We start from the raw sequence: 21,118 nt of genomic DNA, 5'->3' as shown, positions 1-21,118 counted from the left end.
CAACTGAGTAGAAAACCTGGAGTTTTCTGTTGTGCCGGGTGGCAAACAGGTCTACGACTGGATGCCCCCACAGGTTGAAGAGCCTTTCCGCCACGTCTGATCCCGACGGCTGAGCTTGTCTGCTACTACATTCCTCTTGCCTGGAATGTAGCAAGCTGACAGCTCTACTGAGTGTGCCACGGCCCACTTGTGCACCTGCAACGTCAACTGGTGCAGCGGAAGGGACACTAGGCCCCCCCTGCTTGTTGACGTACGCCACTACTGTGGTGTTGTCGCTCATCAACACCACTGAGTGTCCCACCAGACGATCCCGGAACTCTTGGAGAGTGAAGAATGCTGCCTTGAGCTCCAGGACGTTGGTGTGAGGGTGCTTGTTGTGATGATCCCACACACCCGCAGCCAGCAACTCCTCCAGGTGTGCGCCCCATCCGTCGGTCGATGCATCTGAGAACAGCAACATCTACGGAGAGGAGTGCGAAGATGCACTCCTCTTACGAGGTTCCCGTCGTCCAGCCACCAGGCTAGGTCCTGCCTCACCTCCTCCGTGAGGGACACGGGGAAGAAGGGAGGGTCTCTTGCCTGTGACCAACACTCCTTTAGTCTCCACTGAAGAGACCACAGGTGAAGACGCCCGTGAGGGACTAGCTTCTCCAGAGACGACAGGTGACCGATCACGACCTGCCACTGCTGAGCTGGCTGCTCCTGTCGAGACAGGAACTGTCTTGCTGCCTCCCTGAACCTGCTGATCCGCGAATCTGCGGGGAAGTCTCGCCCTGCTACCATATCGATCAGCATGCCCAGGTACTTCATCCTCTGCTTGGGCTCGAGATCAGACTTCTCTTAATTCACTACGATCCCCAGATCGCGGCAGAATTCGAGGAGTCGGTCCCTGTCCTGCAGCAACTGCGAGCAGGAGCTCGCCAGGACTAGCCAATCGTCTAGATACCTCAGAAGACGTATCCCTACCGAGTGGGCCCAAGACGACACCAGCGTGAACACCTGTGGGGCGGTTGATAGACCGAAACAAAGTGCCCTGAATTGGTACACCGTCCCGTTGAGGATGAAGCAGAGGTACTTCCTAAAGGATTGATGGATGGGTATCTGGAAATACGCGTCCTTCAGATCCACAGAAAGCATGAAGTCGTTCTCCCTGATGGAATCGAGCACTGATCATGCTGTTTCCATCTTGAACGGAGTCTAGCGAACGAATCGGTTCAAGGGAGAGAGATCTCTCACCGGGTGCCAGCCCCCCGAGGACTTCTCCACCAGGAAAAGTCGACTGTAGAAGCCCGGCAACTGATCCCATACGATCTCCACAGCATGTTTGCTCAGCATGGCTTCTACTTCCTGCCGAAGCACTACGTCCTTGGTCGAACCAGGGACGTACATCTGAAGATGGACTGGGTTGGAGGTGAGGGGTGGCCAAGACTCGAAGGGTAGTAAATATTCCTCCCGAAGAACGTTCACTATCCAGGTCTCTGCTCCGTAGGGCTGCCATGTTGCCCAATGGCTCGCCAGGCACACCCCCCCCACTTCCGGCAGCAGGTGAGGGGGAACACCGTCCCTAGCGTTTCCCGCCTCTCTTCGGCTGCTTCTTCCCAGATCCTCCTCGAGAGAAGGACTGGGAGGAGGGCTGGTTACAGTCGCTCCTTACTGAAGAAGTCGAAGGCAGAGTCTTTCCTCTGGGCTTCGACGAAGCAATCGTCTTAGCCGCAGAGGAAGCGCTAGCTAAACTCTTATGCTTAGCCGCAGTCGCTCGAGGTTGCCCAGACGCCTTTGAGACTGCCTGGTGGACCAGACGGTCACTGTCATCAGCCAGGTCCCCTTCAGGAGTGATGTTCCCCAAGGAGGCCGCGGTTTTTGACACTGTGAGGAACCACAGGTCTAACCAGGAGACTGCTTGGAATGCTGCCATAGCGGTAGATTCCAAGGCAAGTGCCTCCTGCTGCGAGAACCAGAGGATCTCCGACAGGAGGTGCTGCAGGGACACCCCCGGAGTTAGCCTAGCCAGCTCCGGGTTAACCTGCTTGGGCGGCAGAGGATCTTCTGAAGGCACGTAGAATCTCCTCTGTCGTGGTAGAGGCGGGGGAAGGAGCTTGGATGACCTACCAGACCGAAGCAAACCCTCCTGTCCGGAGACAAGAGCGTCCACCTGGCTCAGTACACTGTCAGCCAAGGCTGATCGCGGCAGACCCACCGTCATACTGGGTTCCTTTTTGGGACCCCAGAATGACTCCAAACCCGATGTGGGCTCGGACAGTGGGAGCGGCAATCCTCCCCCGAGGTCGTTGTGCCAACGAATCAGCGCAATAACCTCTGAAAACGACCTCTGGATCTCGGGAGTGACTGCATCCTGCGGAGACGGGCCGTCAAGCCCGTCCAGCGAGAACGCCTCCCGAGAACCTCCTCCTTCCAAAGGAGGAACCACCACAGACTCCTCATGGTCTCCTCCTGCCACTTGTGCATACGATCTGGTCGATCCGAGGACCGTGCTAGGTTCATAGGGCGTCGTGGGCGCACCCCTCGCGATCACTCCTAATCGCCTCGCTCTTCCCAGTGTAACCCGAGGAAGTTGAAGGGATAGGAGAGGCAGACCTGACGCTCCCCCCACGCCCACCGGCAAAACCAGTGCTGAGGGGGCTGCAGGCGATCGCCAACCCACTGTGGCGATCGAGCTGCAGGCCTAGTCGAGCAGCTGGACTGAGAACAGCGGCGATGGTCCCGAGCATCAGAAGAGCTGCTGCTAGTCCCCCTCTACGCCCGGTCCTGGTGGGAGCGGCGGTCAGGGGACCGGCAGAGTCCACTGTCGCAGTGGGAGTGAGGCCTGTCCTCACGGCACGCCACATCGCTTGGACCAGCCGAGGCTGGTTCAGGCGACCGAGGGGACCGCTTTATTTGCCTCACCCGCGGACGGTCTGGGACCGTCGCGTCAACCCTGGGTACCTGCAGCTCGCTGTGAGAGCGATCGCTGGCCTGGCGGGAGTCACCTGGATGACTCCCGCCAGTCTTCTGCTCCGTGCCTGGATCCTGGTGCCGAGCGGACTCGGTTGCCTGGGTCTTGGTTGTATGGTCACCGGTGGGCGACCGTACACTCGGTACATCTCGTGAGCGAGAGGCCGAGACGGCCGAGGAGGTACCGGTGTTAGCCGGTGCTCCTTCGGTCCCCGTCTTCTTCTTCCTTGCAGAAGGAGAGACGGGCCCCATTCCCGAAGGAACAGGAGGACCAGCGGAAGCCCCAACCTAGGACCCTTAGAAGTCTCAGAGCGAGCCTTCTTAGGGGGGGGGAGGAGGCGACCTTCTTCTTCTTAGGCTGTGGGGCCTTAAAAGTCGAAGGGGAAGCGGCAGCAGACGACGATGAAGATGACGACACCTTCCTTCCTCTTCTTCTTCTTCGTTAGCTTCTTCAGGACCACCGTCAAGTCTTCCATCCAGGAAGGAGCCGGGGCAGTTGCCGAAGCAACAGGGCCCAACTGCACCTGTCCGGAAGGACCTGGGGTAGGAGCAGCAACACCACGAACAGGAACGACGGCGGCAGGAACGACGGCGGCAGGAACTGGTACTGGTACTAGAGCGGAAGCGTGGACAGGAACAGGAGGCATGGCAGAAACCAGCGGCATCCTATGCACAGGTGGCAGGTCCAGCGGAGAGCTCTTAGGACACCGGAACTCAGGGGCTGAGGCGAGAGCGGCAAAAACCAGGTGGCAGCGTCACAGCGGGCATCCTCACCTCCGTCAGCGGCATCTGCACAGCGGCTGTCAGGGTCACCGTGGCTACGTGCTGTGTTTATAACAGGTGCAGCAGCGCAGCGTAGCCAGGCATGGATACCGTAGTTGTAGTGGTGGTGGACGAGCCGTGGGCGACATGCGTAGACCCCCTCGACAGGTGACTCAGCAGCCCCTGAATCGTTGGTGTCCCCTGGAGCCCCAGCGAATACCAGGCCCAGCCAAGATCGGGAACAAAAGTAGGGTTAGTAGTAAGGGGGGGGGGGGGGTGTTACCCCCTCGCCTGGGGGGGGGGGGGGGGGGACATATCCCACCCCAGGCGAACGGAAGACCCCGAATACAGTTGAATGTCGGGGTACCTCCGCCCCGCTCTACGCTCGACTGATCGAGCGAAGAGAAGGAACGAGATACCTCCCCCGATGGGGAAGGAGCCATACGAGGGAGCTGAGATATAGGGAGAAAAGAGGAAGACGTGTCCATGACCAGGGAAGCAACCAGAGAATCCTCCTCCGACTCCCTGGCGGCTTACGTGGCTTCTTCCCCCCCCCCCCCCCCCCCATAGCGCTCCCACTGCTCCTCTGACCAAGAAACACATACATCACATGACTCGGTGCGAGAGCAATCTCTCCCTCTACACCGAGTACAAAACTCATGAGGATTGACCTCAACAGAGGACCGAAAGGCCCCACACTTACGGACCTCCATACCAGGGCACAATCTACAGCTGATGGGGGGGCGCGGGGGGTCTCTCCAGTTCTCGGGATTCCATTTCGAAGTTCAATCACTGAATGAATAATACAAAAAAACACACGTAATTATGTATCCTTTTGCACAAACACACAGTAATAGAGAAAGCCAAAAGAAACTCTTCACGCAGTGAAGCACACAAAGCATACGATGATAGCGGGCAGAGAGGCGAACAACACGTCTGTCTCCGTTGGCGGCCAAAAGCAAAGTGACTCCTCTCCTCGCAGTCGAGCTGACCGCCAACTGCGGGACAAGCAGTTAACTACTGAACTCCCTTGTTCGAAGCTTACGACTGGTTCAGTTTCCGCTAAGTACCATTCCTATTGTTAAAGGACCGAGGGTTTGTATACGTACCGGAACAAATATATCAGTCCTATTCTCCTTAACGTCATTTGTAACATAACTATGGTAATTTCTTACTATCGTATGACGGTTGAAATGCAAGCAAAAAGGCTGATGTTATCGGATTGGTTGTTCATAGCAATCAGCTGTTTCTGGCTGTATGCATTTTCCAGACAAGTATATCATTACTACGGATACTTTTGGCATTCTCTTTTACTTTTTAAAACTTAACTATAAGATAGTATAGATAAAAAGATGGAGGAAAAGGGGTTAGCCTTACTAAAAAAATGGAATAGATAAAGAGGAGGAAAAGAGGTTAGCCCATTGTTATTTGGTCTCGTAATTTAACTCGCATGATACGTGAGATATGTGATAAAATAATTTTTTAAGGGTGAAAATTTGGGGGTCGCATGATATGCGAGATCGCGTGTTACGCAAGTATATACGGTAAATAAACTGTATTACTTGTATATTTATACAATTATGGATTTTTATTATAAAGCAATTTAATCACAACATTGTGAATTTATTAGCAACAATGATAATAATAATAATAATAATAGTCCAAATATGACAATTTGTCTAAAATTGCATTTTTCCTAACTATACAAACCTGAGGTCCTTTTACAATAGGAAGGTACTAGCGGCAGCTGGATAGGTCGTAAGCTTTCGAACAAGGGGTTCGGTAGTTAACTGCTTGTCCGACAGGCGCGCGCGCGCGACTGGGAGGTAAACAAATCACTTTTGCTTTTGGCCCAAGCAAAAACTGCAGAGTGAGGGGTGGCATGAGGTGGGGCTATGTGTAAAAGGACCTCAGGTTTGTATAGTTAGGAAAAATGCAATTTTAGACAAATTGTCATTTGTTCCGACACGGCATACAAACCTTCGGTCCTTTTACAATAGGAAGACTCACTTCTTGGTGGGTGGAATCTGAGTCTTTTGTGAACAGACTGGTGTTCGCCCAACCTTGGAAGCCTCCCTGGTCGTAAGAGCGAGGGAGGGATCCAAGCCTCTGTCCGATTGATCGGGGTGTGCACCGCAGGATCAATGGTCAGACCTCTGGACCGAGTACTAAGAGAGCAGGCAAGTATCTCTTCGTACCAGCAATGTAAGAACTTGTTCCTGTACAGGAGCAAAGTTAAAGTCATGGTTTTGACTCTTGTAGGCATCCACTTCCCCCCCTTGTAGAAGGAAGTGGTGGATATATTCTGCTCCCCATCCCTCGTGAAAGGGATAGGATGGGGCTCTGTCATATAGCTCACCGCATCTCGTCCTTATCCAGCAGGGTGATGACCGTATCCCTCTACCCACAGGAGAGGGGAAGAAAAAGATAGAAAGAGAAGCCAGTCACTTTCTCATCACTATCTATTCATACAGTCACACCAGGACTCGATGCTGTTCAGCCTGCTAGGGTCTGGGTTAGCTAGACGACGTGTTGAGCAGCCACCACGGGTCCTAAGGAAACCGATCCAAGGACCTATGGGCAATATCCAAGAGGTATAAGGAAGTTGCCGGTGGTCTGGTTGTACCAGACCCTGCCTTCCATACCTGCGCCCCGGAGAAGTTCTTACGAAAACGCCAACGAGGGGCCAATACTTCTAACTTCGTGAGTTCTCGGACGGGACGTACGGATGTCGTCACTACCATCAGCCTCATACGCCCTCCTGAAGACTCACGCAGCCAGGACGAAAGAGTGTTCTTGATACTTCTTTCTTGTTGACCGTTGCTAACGAAGAGGCGTCGACACTCAGGCCCGAGGTGTCGAGTTCTCTCAGATAGCGCCGTAGCGTCCTCCAGGACAAAGCAGCATCTCACCCACATCATTATCTGCATGACGCTCCCGTACTCTCTTCGCCGATGCCAGGTCCAGCAAGACGAGGGTCATTCGAGTTCCCTGGGTTGGCAAGACCTTTGGAAGCTGCTACTAAGCAAGGAGATCTCGAACGAGTTCGAGATGTCCAATCCCGTCAGTTTCAGGAGGAGCGCCAAGGCGGCTCTGTATCTTTGACTGTGGGAACTTAGAGGAGCTTCCTCGGCGAAGAAAAACGAGGAAATCCGCTACCTGCTGAAGAGTGGCTCTGAGAGGAGATAGGCCCCGTCTACGACACCAACCACCGAAGACGGCCGACTTCCCCTGGTACACAGCTGCAGAGGACTGACGGACGTTTCCAGCCATCTCTGTTGCTGCGCTACGAAAAAAGCTTCTCGTTCGCAAGAGAAGGTGGATAACAGCCAGCCGTGAAGACGTAGGGACTGGACTGCTCGGTGGTACCGCTCGACGTGTGGCTGGTCCGAGAAGGTTTGTGCCAATGGGGAATCTCTCTCGTTCTCTTGCGAGAAGAGCCAGCAGGTCCGGATACCAAATGGCCTGTGGCCATTTGGAAGCCATCAGGATCATCCTGAGATTCGGGATGACCAGTGCTCGACTGATCACGCCTTGCGAATCAGGCTGAACGGGGGAAAGGCATAGGGAAGAGGTTGTACCACGGGTGTTGAAGAGCGTCCTCTGCAGCTGCCCATGGATCCGGCACGGCCGAGAAGAACACCTGGAGCTTCCTGATGTGCCGGATGGCGAACAGATCCTCGACTGGTCGCCCCCACAGGTCGAAGAGCCTTTCCGCCACGTCCTGGTGTAGAGACCATTCGGTCCTTATCACCTGATCCCGACGGCTGAGCGTGTCTGCTACTACATTCCTTCCTCCCTGGAATGTAGCGTGCCGACAGCTCTATTGAGTGTGCCTCGGCCCACTCGTGCACCTGCCGAGTCAACTGATACAACGGGAGAGACACTAGGCCCCCCCTGTTTGTTGACGTAAGCCACCACCGTGGTGTTGTCGTACATCAACACCACTGAGTGTCCCATCAAGCGGTCCTGGAACTCTTGGAGAGCAAGGAACGCTGCCTTTAGTTCCAGTACATTGATGTGAAGGTGCTTGTCGTTCTCGTACCACACTCCTGAAGTACCGCAACTCTTCCAGGTGTGCGCCCCATCCCTCGTCGATGCGTCTGAGAGCAGCTGCATGTCCGGGGGAGAGTGCGCGGAGGCACTCCTCTTAAGGGGTTCCTGTCGTCCAGTCACCTGGCTAGGTCCTGCCTCACCTCCTGTGTCAGTGACCATGGAAGGCTTGGGGGATCCGTCGCCTGTGACCAACTCTCCTTTGGTCTCCCTGAAGAGACCGCAGGTGAAGACGCCCGTTAGGGACTGGCTTCCCGAGTGACGACAGGTGTCCGATCACGACTTGCCATTGCTGAGCTACCTGTTTCCTGCCGAGACAGGAAACTGGGTTGGCTGCCTCCCTGAATCTGCTACCGTGTCGATCAGCATACCCAGGTACTTCATCCTCTGCTTGTGCTCGAGATCGGACTTTTCGAAGTTCAGAACGATCCCCAGATCGCGACAGAACCTCGAGCCAGTCGATCCCTGTCCTGTAGCAACTGCGAGCGGTAGCTCGCCAGGACTAACCAATCGTCGAGATACCCCATCAGACATATCCCGTGCGAATGGCCCCAAGCAGACACCAGAGTGAACACTTGCGTGAACACCTGTGGGGCGGTTGAGAGACCGAAGCAACGTGGCCTGAGCTGGTACACCGTCCCGTCGAGGATGAAGCGGAGGTACTTTCCGAAGGACTGATGAATGGGTATTTGTAGATACGCATCCTTCAAGTCCACTGAAAGCATGAAATCGTTCTCCCTGATAGAGTCGAGCACTGAGCGTGCCGTCTCCATCGTGAACCGGGTCTGCGAACCACCGGTTCGGGGGAGAGAGATCTATCACTGGCGCCAGCCTGTCGTAGACTTTTCCACCAGGAAGAGTCGGCTGTAAAGCCCGGTGACTGATCCGTACCGATTTCTACAGTTCTCTTGCTCAGCATGGTCTTGATCTCCTGTCTCAATGCTACGTCCTTCGATGCCCCCCTGGAACGTACGCCTGCTGATGGACCCCAGGGTTCCCAATGGCTGGCCAGGCACCCCCCCACTTCGGCAGCAGGTGAGGGGGAATGCTGTCCTTCCACTGTGAACGTCGTCTGGTGGCTGGGGCTGATCGAGACCTGACAGGAGAGAGCCGATACCGCTCCGACTCATTCCAGTCCTCGTCGAGGTCGAAACCTCAGGAGGACCGAAGGGATATATAAATACGATGTCCGAAGACACGTAGAAACGCCTCTGTCGCAGTAGAGGAGGTGAAGGAGCTTGTTCGACCGTCTAGAACCGAGAGAGCCTTCTTGTCCGGAGACGAGAGACTACCTGGCTCAACCCAGTCGGCAAGCTTTCCGATCGCGGCAGACCCACCGTCGATTTGGATTCCCTCTCGGGCCCCAAAACGACTCGAGCCGAGACATGGCTCTGCTTGGTGGGAGCGGCGATCCTTCCCCGAGGTCATTGTGCTGACGAATCAGCGCCGTAACCTCGGCAAAGTTCCTCTGGATCTCGGAAGTCACAGCATCTTGCAGAGTGGGACCGTTAAGCCCTTCGAACAAGAGCATATTCCGAGAACCTTCCTCCTAAGAAGGGGGAGAACAGCGACAGCCACCCCTCTCGGGGGGTTTCCTTTCCCCATCCACTTGCGCATACGTCCTGGCCGGTCCAAGAACCGTGCCTGGCACGTAGGGCGTCGTGGTGGGATCATGAGGGGCGCACCCCTCACGATCACTCCTCAATACCTCGCTCCTCCCGGTGTAACCCGAGGAGGTTGAAGGTACGGGAGAGGCAGACCTGACGCTCCCTCGTCGCTCGCTGGCAGAAACAGCAGCTTGGAGGGCTGCAGGCGATCGTCAACCCGCGGTGACGATCGAGCCTGCAGGCCATGGTCGAACCGTCTCGCTGTGGAGAACGGCTGGACTGAGCACAGCGGCCCCGATCTCGAGTGTCAGAAGAGCTGGTGCTGGTTGCCGTACCCGATCGCTCTCTGTGAGAGCGACGGTCAGGCGACCTGCAGGCTCCACTGTCGCAGTGAGACGGTGCTTGTCCTCACGGCACGTCACGTCGCTGGTTCCAGCCGTGGCTGGCACCGGCGAACGGGAAGGACCTCTTCCCAGCCTCAGCCCGTGGTCGGTCGTGGACCGTCACGTCCCCGGGTAGCCAGCTGTTCACCGCGAGAGTGAGAGCTGGTCTGGTGAGAGTCGCATGAGCGGCTGTCACCAGTCCTTCCGCCCCGTGCCGTGAACCTGACGCTGAGCGGACTCAGAGGTCTGGTTCCTGGCTGCACGGTCGCTGGTAGGCGACCGTACACTCGGTACCTCCCGCGAACGAGAGGCCGAGACGGAACCTGATGCAGTGGCAGAACCACTGACACCAGGCGAGGAAGTACCGGTGTTAGCCGGTACCCCTCTGGTCCCCGTAGTCTTCTTCCTTGCGGAAGAAGAGACGGGCCCCGCTCCCGAAGGAGCAGGAGGACCAGAGGAAGGAACCCTTCCGTCCCAACGAGGTGAGACGGGTCCCGAGAAGCTCCCGAGGAAGCTTCTTAGGAGGGAGGAGGCGACCTTCTTCTTCCTCGGCTGTAAAGCCTTAGAAGTCGAAGGGGAAGAGCGGCGGCCGACGACGATGAAGAAGATGAAGACGACGACCACGACACCTTCCTCCTCTTCTTCGTCAGCTTCCTCAGGACAGACGTAAGATCTGCTATCCAGGGCGGAGCCGGGGCTGCTGTAGCCGAAGCCACAGGGCCCGGACGCACCTGTACAGACAGACCAAAGTCTGGGGTAGTACCACCACGAACAGGACGACATCAGCAGGTATGGGCATCTCAGGAACAGCAGGCACGGCCAGCACATCATCGGTAGGGACAGCCAGCGCAGCAACGGCAGGAACAGCCAGCGCAGCAACGGCAGGGACAGCCAGCGCAGCAACTGCATGGACAGTCAGTCCAGAATCGGCAGGTACGGCAGGCAGCACCGGAAACCCAGTAAGTGGAGCAGCAGCCAGCAACATCCTGGTACCGGCGGCAGGTCCAGGGGCGAGTTCTAGGGCAGCGGAAGTGTGGTCGCTTGCAGCGCGGCAACCACGAGCGGCGGCGGCACGCCCCCCTCTCGGTACGGCGAACGGCACTTTTCACAGCGGCTGTAGGCAAGACTGTTACCACGTGAGGCGAGTACACCAGGTGAGGAGGGACGTCGTCACCTGGTTGCGTGGTCACCACTCCATGGGTGACCGCAGTAGGCCCAGACATAGAACCGCAGCCCCTGGACACCAGCAACGCTCTGCAATTGGAAGGACGCCCATACCTCACCAAGGTCCACCCTCGTGGCAGTAGCACCTGCGGAAATAATAGTAGTAGCGATTAATGGGGGGGAAATCCCCTCGTGCGGGGGTTTGATCCCTCCCGAACGAGTGGAAGACCCCTAATACAATTGTACATCGGGCACCGAGCGCCCTCACCCCGCGCTCTGACGGATCGGGCGAGGAGAAGAACGCCGATAACCTCCCCCCCCCTAAGGGGAAGAGCCATCTGTGGGAACTGAGCGGGGGGGGTCTCGTTCCCCACCCCCGCACAAGTACCCATGTACCCAACAACAAAATAAGAGCCCTAGAGCAATCGTGCCATCGGCACGAATACAAGGCATAAGGATCAATTCCCTGACTGAGCGGAACTTGAACCAAACCAAATATGATGCAATCAATAATAATAAGGAAACAAAATGAAAATGCATCTTGCAAAACGATTCACTTCACAATGAATAAGGGCTCGGATCGAGCGCATTTGCGCCCTCGGTACCGAGCGCAAGGGTGAAAGGTTTCATTCCTTACCTTTATGGATCAAGGTTTCTGGAAACCTTGATCCATAATGAATTGATGCAATCAACAAATATATGAAAATGAAAAGACTACTGCGCTTGCGATTTCACTTCATACAAATAAAAAGGGGAAGGATCAATTCCCGTGAATAGCGAACATTGATCCAGTCAACAATGCAATCTCAATAAAAAAATGAAAATGAAAAAGAACTGCACTTGCGATTTCACTTCATTCAAAATAAAAAGGGGGAAGGATCAATCTCCGGCAAGCTCGGAAAACTGATCCAAAATGAGTATTGCTACAATAAAAAAATAATATATGAAAATGAAAAAGAATACTGTACTTGCGATTCCACTTTCATACTGAATAAGTTTCCGTGCCGAGCGCATTCGTTCGGCAACGGGCATACAGGTCAAAAAAATATAATGAAAAGAGCACTTACTTACGATTTCCATCTACACATTTCCAAACCCAAACCCAATATACGCTCGGAGCGAGCGCTCCCGCCCTCGGCACCGAGCATACACAATACGAGGATCATTCTGGGAAAATGAATTCCCGCAATTACGCCCTTCAGTCCCGGCACTCGGGTAATCGGAGGGCGTTGTGAACCAAGATCCTTTAATTCACAATTGAATTCAATAAAATGATTGTACTTACAATTCAGTTTCACTAGATACATAGAAAAAGAAAAACCCAATCATGACGAAAGCAAACGAACGATGAAGCGGGCAGAGAGCGATGATACACGTCCACACGCCAGCAGGCCGAAAGCAAAAGTGATTTGTTTACCTCCCAGTCGCGCGCGCGCGCCTGTCGGACAAGCAGTTAACTACCGAACCCCTTGTTCGAAAGCTTACGACTATCCAGCTGCCGCTAGTACCTTCCTATTGTAAAAGGACCGAAGGTTTGTATGCCGTGTCGGAACAAAATAATAATATCCACAATGAAAAGCCAAAGAACATATAATTGAAACACTGAATCTGTGGCTTTATTATATTCATTAAAATTTCTACGAACAGGTTTTAAAATCTGGCTATCCCCTCAGATCATAAAATTTAACTGAAAACTTATCATATGGAATTCTACCTAAATCATTCTTTTTACTGAAAATCAAGCTATCTGTTCATGTACATGGGTTAACATTGTACTAATGGTGGACATACAGTTTTAAGTACTTTGAAATCATTGTCAATCCTATTTTTGAATAAAATATAGTTTGTTTGTACGGTGTTTTTACATTGCATGGAACCAGTGGTTATTCAGCAATGGGACCAACGACTTTACGTGACATCCGAACAAACTTCTAAAAAATAAAACCATAAAGCTTACCTTTTGAGGCTTCTTGCTTGTTATATCCCATGGTGCTTCTTGGGGTATTTCACTATATTCTTTTATACGTTCCACAGCAACTATATTTGTTTCAACATCAGATGTCATGCGCACTAGCCAATTCAAAGTTTGTGTAACCTAAGGGCAAAGGACAAAAAGAATATTATTATTATTAATAGGGCTTAGTTTTTCCAGACCTCTGAGTCTTAAGTAGACTCACAAAAAGACTATAGTCAAACATTTTTTTTATAACATTGAATCTACAAAACCATCAATATACTAAGCGTTCAATTTGGTCTGTGAATCAGGACTCAACATGATGAATGGGTTTATGATGAAACAAATCAAGTTTCTTCATATACATTTTCATTTTTTTTATAGAAAAATCATTAATCATATTGAGCCCTCATTTGCATTTGTACAGATTAATTGAAGGATAAATCATATTACTGGGTTTGTGACACACAAATGAATCTTCCGTCTATTCAATGGCATAAATTTTACCTAAATGCCTGCTTTCAGCTACTAGTTTCAGATTAGGCAATAATCTTCTCAGCTAAGTTGCGGAATGGCAGTTTAAATAAAACTAGAAAAATAAATATTCTGATTAGGGCAAAGTGATTTACGAATTCCTTCCTTTATATCAGCAATTCTTAACCTGGGGTCATGGGGGGTCGTTTGGGGTTTCTCAGGGTTTTTGTTTGTATGGTGTTTTTACATTGCATAGAACCAGTGGTTATTCAGCAGTGGGACCAATGGCTTTACGTGACTTCCGAACTCTCAAACCTCAGGTTTCTCAGGAGGTCACAAATTGTTCGGGAGAATATAATTTATGTTCAATAGTTCTGTGGAATTCACAAAGTTCTGGCATTTGTAGAGGCAAGGTTTTTGTTTGTGGCATTTTCAGTAAACCATGGTCTTCCAATCATTTTGTTTTATAGTTAGGTCTAATTTGTACATGAAACTCATAGCTCTTCTTAATTGTAAAGACTTCACATGAATAGCACTTTTGTAATATGTTGGGCACTAAATTAGTTCAGGAATATTTACATACATACATTCTTTTAATAATGTGTTCATTTCGATCTACCTCAATACCAGAGTATCAGAAGCAGATGCCTTTTACAGAAACAAACTCACAGATAAAGCATAGCTGACAGAGAGACCAACAATTCCTCCACTAATAGAACCTCGGCTCATCACTGCAAACAATGCAGCAAAGAAAGTCATAGTATTGCCAATGAATTCCAGTCGAACTGCAAGCCACCTGTAAAAGGTTAAATATTAATGTCAAGGATATATATTAAATATGGCATCATAAAAGAATACTGGAGAAAAAATATAAATTGATGAGAGCAGTTATAAAAATTCATATCTTCAACCACACACAATTAAATTACAACACAATATTTTCTAGAAAATAAAACTGATTTCATGAGAACCAAACACAATTAATTCTCAATTTGACAGAAAAAGAAAATTTTTTTGTACCTATTGGTCATTACACTCGGATAATTGCAAATCTGATTGAAGTCTACTTTCTTCTCGGACTCAGATATAAACTGACTCTGTCTGCCATATGCTCGGATGGTTGATGAACCTGAAAGCATACCATGTAAAATTGGCAATATACTGTTAAACAACAAAATGCAACTCTTTTACAAATAAAACTGGCTACAATATTTATATTTCTCCAGAGCCATTTCATTATCATGCTAAAAAGGTTACTGAACTTTAAAACACTGATTCACTCTGCAGAGGTCTTGATGATGATAACTAATGTTTCACTATATCACAAACATTACAGTATAAAAGCTAAAGGGTATAAAGCATACCACAGTACTATCTCACCTTGAATAGTCTCCTGGAAATGGGAATAAATAGGTGAACGAGAAACAGACTCAATACGCTTCAACTGCCGGGAAGATGCAACATACAATCTCTGTGGGCAATGAAAACCTGTATTAAAATACTATAGATATTTATCAGGATATATCATATATATATATATATAGATATTAATCATATATATATATATATATATATATATATATATATATATCTATATATATATATATAATATTTTGATATATATATATATATAGATATATATATATTATATATAATATATATATATATATATATATATATATTAAATTACCTAACTCCTACAGGGCTGGCCCCTGTTAAAATAAGGGCTAATAATTAATGGCCTAGGAGGGTGACTTCTGACAAAGGTACGAATCAAAATAAGACCACTTCAGGTGATCTTGTCAGAATGATAATGATATTGTGAAGTTCTGCATGAAGACTAAAGAACAATATTCCAAAAATAAACAACAGCTGCCTAGCATATGGCATTAACACTATAATCTCTGTAGATATAGGAAGTCTTATGAACAATATAGTACATATACCTAGTTTCCTGGCATCAATGACAGAAAGTTTTGTGCTATGACAAAGAAAGCTTGGAGTAAAAGATAACCCTGGAGTTGAGGGATTTGGCCACATAAATTTAATTTGAATTTTAATAAACTACAATTATATGTATAGTATACATATTAAATTTTCTGAAAATTCTGTGGCTTGAAACATAGCGGTTACCCTCACTACTACTCTGACACAAACCGGAAGCCAAACTATAAATTAATAGCCAAATTGAATTCTGGGATAACTTAATAAGTACTTCAACAAGACATGAAAGTCTTATTTCTGCTTTCAGAATACATCAAAGTGTGCAAACTATAGTCATTGCTTTATTGTCAACAAACTTTAAAAATCATGGGAGAGGTTATTGTCGAACAGCATTATGTAAATGCCACTTGGAGGGGAGAGAATTCTATGAAAAATTATCATACCCTAACTTAACACTAAAACAGAAAGTTAACCAAATGCTCACCTGGACAAAGAAGTAAATAATCATGATAGGTAGCATGACTACCACGAAGATTGGTGTGGAGAAAATAATCACCAAGAATGTTGAAATTACCTGAACAATCAGAAAAATTCAAAGTTAATATGAAAAAATGTACAATAATAAACAGCATTCAAATGCAAATATATATACTTCTACATGGAGCTCTCAAAATCAATTTTCCTGCTAAATATGGAGATGCCTTTCTTCCTGTTTGAAAAAATACTAACATGATTCTTGGAATTTAATGCGATTTAATTTTCTCTCCTTTTGTATCATCTAAATTTTCCTTTGTTTTCATAACAGTACCTTTAATTAACTACGCATTTAAATAAAAGAGTATTGCACCACTGATTCCATAAAGCATGATTTAGAAATCTACCACTGTGCACTATATATATATATATAAAAATAAGCAGAAAAAAATCCTGTGTATAAGAGATTGAAAGGCCATGTTAAAGCTTTGAATAACCTTTGAAGATTTTCAAAGTTGAATCAGTTTCAACCTTCACCAAAGTTGCTTCACACTTTTTCTGTTTTGCTCACCAATTAATAGAATAATAATGCCTGCACTCACATCATAAGCTAGATTACCTTAGTGGTACAGTATTTTGGGGGCAGCAAAAACCACCTTTTTTCACTTGAATTACCTACTGCATCTGTCCAGCCTCTACAGAAATAGAACTATCAGCATTGTTGGTGTTCCCCCCTTCACAAAGGACAGTGTCACCTGACATAAAGATTTGTAAAAAAAAATTTCTTCTTTCAATTTCCATTATTGTTTTAACATATTCCTCTATACCTTGAGGATTCAAGAGGTCTTTCATTTAAAGGTATGTTATGAGATTCTGGGACACTGCCTTTATTTTTTAGGGCTATTTTCAAGAAAGGCTTAAATATTCAGGTTTTTGCAATTTTTTGTCACATATTCAAAGACAGCCTTGTATAATAGGAATCTGGTTGTATATTAAGGCATTTTATAATTCTAAGCCTACTTTACATTCTGCATATTGAGAATGGACTGTATTTATTATGCTGCTTTATGCTTCCCAGCCCAACTAATTTACTGAAGCTCACATATCACGTGAAAAGAGGACTAAGATTTTTACTTATACAAAACCCTGGAAACTTACTACTTGTGGTACTACTGGCTGGCTATCATTCTCTTTCAGATTGAAATGTCTGGAAAGATTGCTGACCTAAATTGGGCTAAATATAAGAAATGGGTTCACCTGAAAAAAAATTAATTTGTTTTTTAAAACTTAAATGTCTACAAGATACAGATCAATAACCGATAAAAGATCACATCCAAATAGCAAAGCTACAGACATTTTGAACAAACAAAAGAAAAAACTTACATTCAAGAAACACCAAGCACAGTCAAGAATATAATCGGATAGTTTTATGTCAAGGGCATCTACATCTGAGGAAAACCTATTGACAATCTGCCCCACTGGCCATAAATCAAAGAAAACCTGTGGCTACCTCATTACTGAGGATATCAAATGGTTGTGTAAACTTTGGCTACCTTTGCCATATGAAGGAATCCATGTATATCAGCTGCAACAATTCCAACAACTGAAACGTGCAAAGATGTACAGCATATCAAATAATGCAAGGTAAAATCTGACCAGATGTAACTAAACGTAACTGTCCATTCAAATAGTTCCAAACCTCTAACACATTCTTAATATACACTGACAAACTAAAAGGAGCATTCTGAAGCGGAGCAAACTAGCATAATTTCAAGAAGGCAAGAAAATGCAATACAGCATATGTATAAGATATGCAAAAGAATTACAATACGTACTATTGTAAAGCCCCTTCCCTATCAAAATAATCTATACAGTAATACCTTGGGTTACGAATTTAATCCGTTCCAGAACCTGCTTCGTAACCTAAAAAATTCGTAACCCAAATGGATTTTCCCATAAGAATGTTATAAAAAGCAAATAATGCGTTCCACCCGACCATGAATAACATTTCAATTCATATTTTTCCATTTATTTTTGTTCACTAAGGTTGAAAATTCGTGTAGGAATTACATAAAATTATAAAATTGAAGAATGAAATTAAATATAAACACTAGATTTAATATGCATGCACAGTAAAACCGAAACTTACCTTTGGCGAGTGTGGCTGCTGGCTTGACGGAGACGGGAGGAGGGGAAGGGTGAGGAGGAGAGGTTAGGGCTTGGGGGGGAAATCTCCTCCGTGAACACTTCTGGAAGACTTTCTGGTTCTTTCTAGAGAGCACCGTTCACTACGATCACTAATTTTACGCTTACGCAACACTATGTTGTCTTTCACAATTTGAAAAAATATTTTTCTATGAGCAAATTTTCTACATCGTCGAGAATATAAGGCCGTTGTTCGTCAATACTGTGACACCTTTTGATGCTTTACTGGCTTTAATTTCTTCCTTTTTCTTCAAAATAGTGCAGATCGTTTGATTGCGACCGCTTGAAGAATGCTGCAATGTCTTTCACGCACTCGCCTTTATCATGCATTTGGATAATTCCTTCCCATTTCGACTGTAATCATCTCCTTCTTTCTTATGCTTTCCTTCTTGCTGCTTGCCTTCGTCATCTTGGGAGCCATTGTCTTTAGTAATTTGGGTAATAGTAATGTATAAGCACTATTACGGAAACACAACACGTGCGCAAATCACTAAGCAAATTGAGAGCGTATCACGGACAGATGCGTTCAATCTTACCGCCAGCGAGATATTGAAAGAGTTATGGTTTAAAAAGGGTCAAGGGATGCGTAGGAGGAAGTCACGTGGACCCTCGTTAAGTTTTGGCCGAAAAAAATGCGTTCGCAGATCCCACCTCATCCGATGTAAACAAAGCAGGCGTTAAGTTTTGGCCGAAAAAAATGCGTTCGCAGATCCCACGCTCATCCGATGTAAACAAATCAGGCGGCCTCCCATGATGGAAATTCGCGGCATTCGTATTCCAAGCGAAATTCGTATCCAGAATGAGGTCGTCACTTCGTAAGTTAAAAAATTGTATCTAATCGGTTCGTAACCCAAAGTATTACTGTACATACAATCTTTTGGAAACATTTTGTCCAATATTACATTCAAATACATAGACTTCAATTTTGTAAATTGCTTTTACCGAATGGTTATTAATGTGTTTAGCACAAAAACAATAATGATGTGAGAATTATGTACCGCATTCCTCTTCACAAATTTTCATTTAACCTCTTACGCCGAATGAACGTATCATACGTCGACTCAAAAGTTTTTTTAAAAATCCGCAGAAAAATACTTATAGGCCTACCAGCCGAAAACTTTTGAATCACGCGCCTTGGGGGATGCTGGGAGTTCACGGATCAAGGCGTTGTTTTGTTTACAATCGCCTACGCAGGCGCGCAAGCGCTAATTCTTTCTTATCGCACTAAAAAGTATCAGTGACACATCTCGGAAATTATTTCGTCACTTTGACATAATTTTTGCACCATTCTAAATTATCCTTTACATGAAGTATTATATATGAAAATGTGCGCAATTTCATTTAAAATACAACAAAAAAATACTCATGATTGTAGCTTTTATCAGTTTTGAAATATTTTCATATAAATAATGATAAGTGCAAAAAATTTCAACCTTTGGTAGGCAACTTTGACTCTACCGAAATGGTTCGAGAAACGCAATTGTAAGCTAAAAACTCTTATATTATAGTAATATGAATCATTTGCCTTCATTTTGCAACAAATTGGACGTCTCTAGCAGAATATTTCGATTTATGGTGAATTTATGAAAAAACTTTTTCCTTACGTTTGCGCGGTAACTCTTCCGATAAATTTTTTCGTGCGATTGTCCTAATGTTTGCACCATTTTAAATTTGCCATTACATAAAGTTTTATATATGGAAATGTGCGCAACTTCATGCACAATACAACTAAAAACAACCCATGGTTGTAACTCTCATCAGTTTTGAAATATTTTCATATAAATAACGTTAAGTGCAAAAATTTCAACTTTCGGTCAACTTTGACTCTACCGAAATGGTCAAAAAACGCAATTGTGAGCTAAAACTCTTATATTCTAGTAATATTCAATCATTTACCTTCATTTTGCAATGACTTGGAAGTCTCTAGCACAAAATTTCGATTTATGGTGAATTTATGAAAAAAAAAAAAAAAAAAAACATTTTCCTTACGTCCGCGCGGTAACTCTTCCGAAAAAATCTGAATTTTTTTTGTGCAATTGTCGAAATGTTTGCACCATTTAAAATTAGCTGTTACATAAAGTTTTATATATGAAAATGTGCGCAATTTCATGTAGAATACAACTAAAAATTATTGAAGGTTGTAGCTTTTCTCTTTTTTCGAAATATTTGCATATAAATCACGATAAATAGAAACAAAAACCACGTTCGGTCAAATTTGACTCTACCAAAATAGTTGAAAAACGCAATTGTAAGCTAAAACTCTTACGGCCTAGTAACATTCAGTCATTTATCTTCATTTTGAAACAAATTTGAAGTCTCTAGAACAATATTGTGATTTATGGTGAATTTTTTGAAAAAAATATTTACTTCCCTCCGCGCGCCGATTCGCGGCCGCAAGTCTCCAAAATGCGTACATCGCATTATCTAATATTTGCTCCTTTTCATATTAGCCGTTTTATAAAGTTTCATATATCAAAATGTGCTCAAATTCATGAAGAATACAATAAAAAATAATTGAAGGTTGTAGCCTTTCCCATCTTCGAAATATGTGCATATAAAAAAATATATATATAAACATTTCAACATTCGGTCAACTTTAACTCGTCCGAAATGGTCGAAATCTGCAATTCTAATCTAAAACTCTTACAGTATCGTAATATTCAATTATTTGTCTTCATTTTGAAACAAATTGGAAGTCTCTAGAACAATATTTAGATTTATGGTGAATTTTTGAAAAAAAAACATTTTTTTACGTCCACGCGTTCCGAATTCAAACATCATTTTGTGATAATATTTTTCTGGTGTTCCTTTTATTGTTTTACAATGTATTATATATCAAAATGATTGCAATTTAGTGTACAATACAACGAAAAAAAAACGTAACTCGTTAGCTTTGATCGTTTTTTGCACAGCGTGATTTGAATACAATTATGTATGAATTTTTTTTTTCGCTACCATATATCGCATTATTTACATATGATAATGATATTATTTTTCATTTCTGATAGTTGCATACTAAACTTCAGGCAATGACAAAAAAGGGAGCAAAAAATGAACTCTTAAATCTTCAAAACTAAGCACGATGTGATTTTTTTTTTTTTTTTTGTGAAAAAATTATTATTTCCGCTTCCGCGCTCACTCCAAAC

General features: G+C 46.1%; 1 protein-coding gene across 1 annotated transcript in view; it reads right to left on the bottom strand.

The window, feature by feature from the left end:
* The window catches only part of LOC135196623 (multidrug resistance-associated protein 1-like), a 124,734-nt gene that overhangs the window by 57,573 nt on the left and 46,043 nt on the right, over positions 1-21,118 (bottom strand). The window contains exons 3-7 of the mRNA XM_064223463.1: positions 15,778-15,867; positions 14,730-14,820; positions 14,370-14,478; positions 14,019-14,145; positions 12,879-13,016 (exon numbers count right to left, since the gene is read on the bottom strand). Of these exons, the coding sequence (XP_064079533.1) occupies positions 12,879-13,016; positions 14,019-14,145; positions 14,370-14,478; positions 14,730-14,820; positions 15,778-15,867 (555 nt within the window). The remainder of the gene's footprint in view (positions 1-12,878; positions 13,017-14,018; positions 14,146-14,369; positions 14,479-14,729; positions 14,821-15,777; positions 15,868-21,118) is intronic.

Source organism: Macrobrachium nipponense, chromosome 18, assembly GCF_015104395.2.
Source record: "Macrobrachium nipponense isolate FS-2020 chromosome 18, ASM1510439v2, whole genome shotgun sequence".
Classification (NCBI taxonomy): Eukaryota; Metazoa; Arthropoda; class Malacostraca; order Decapoda; family Palaemonidae; genus Macrobrachium; species Macrobrachium nipponense.
This window is presented reverse-complemented; position numbering and strand designations above follow the sequence as displayed.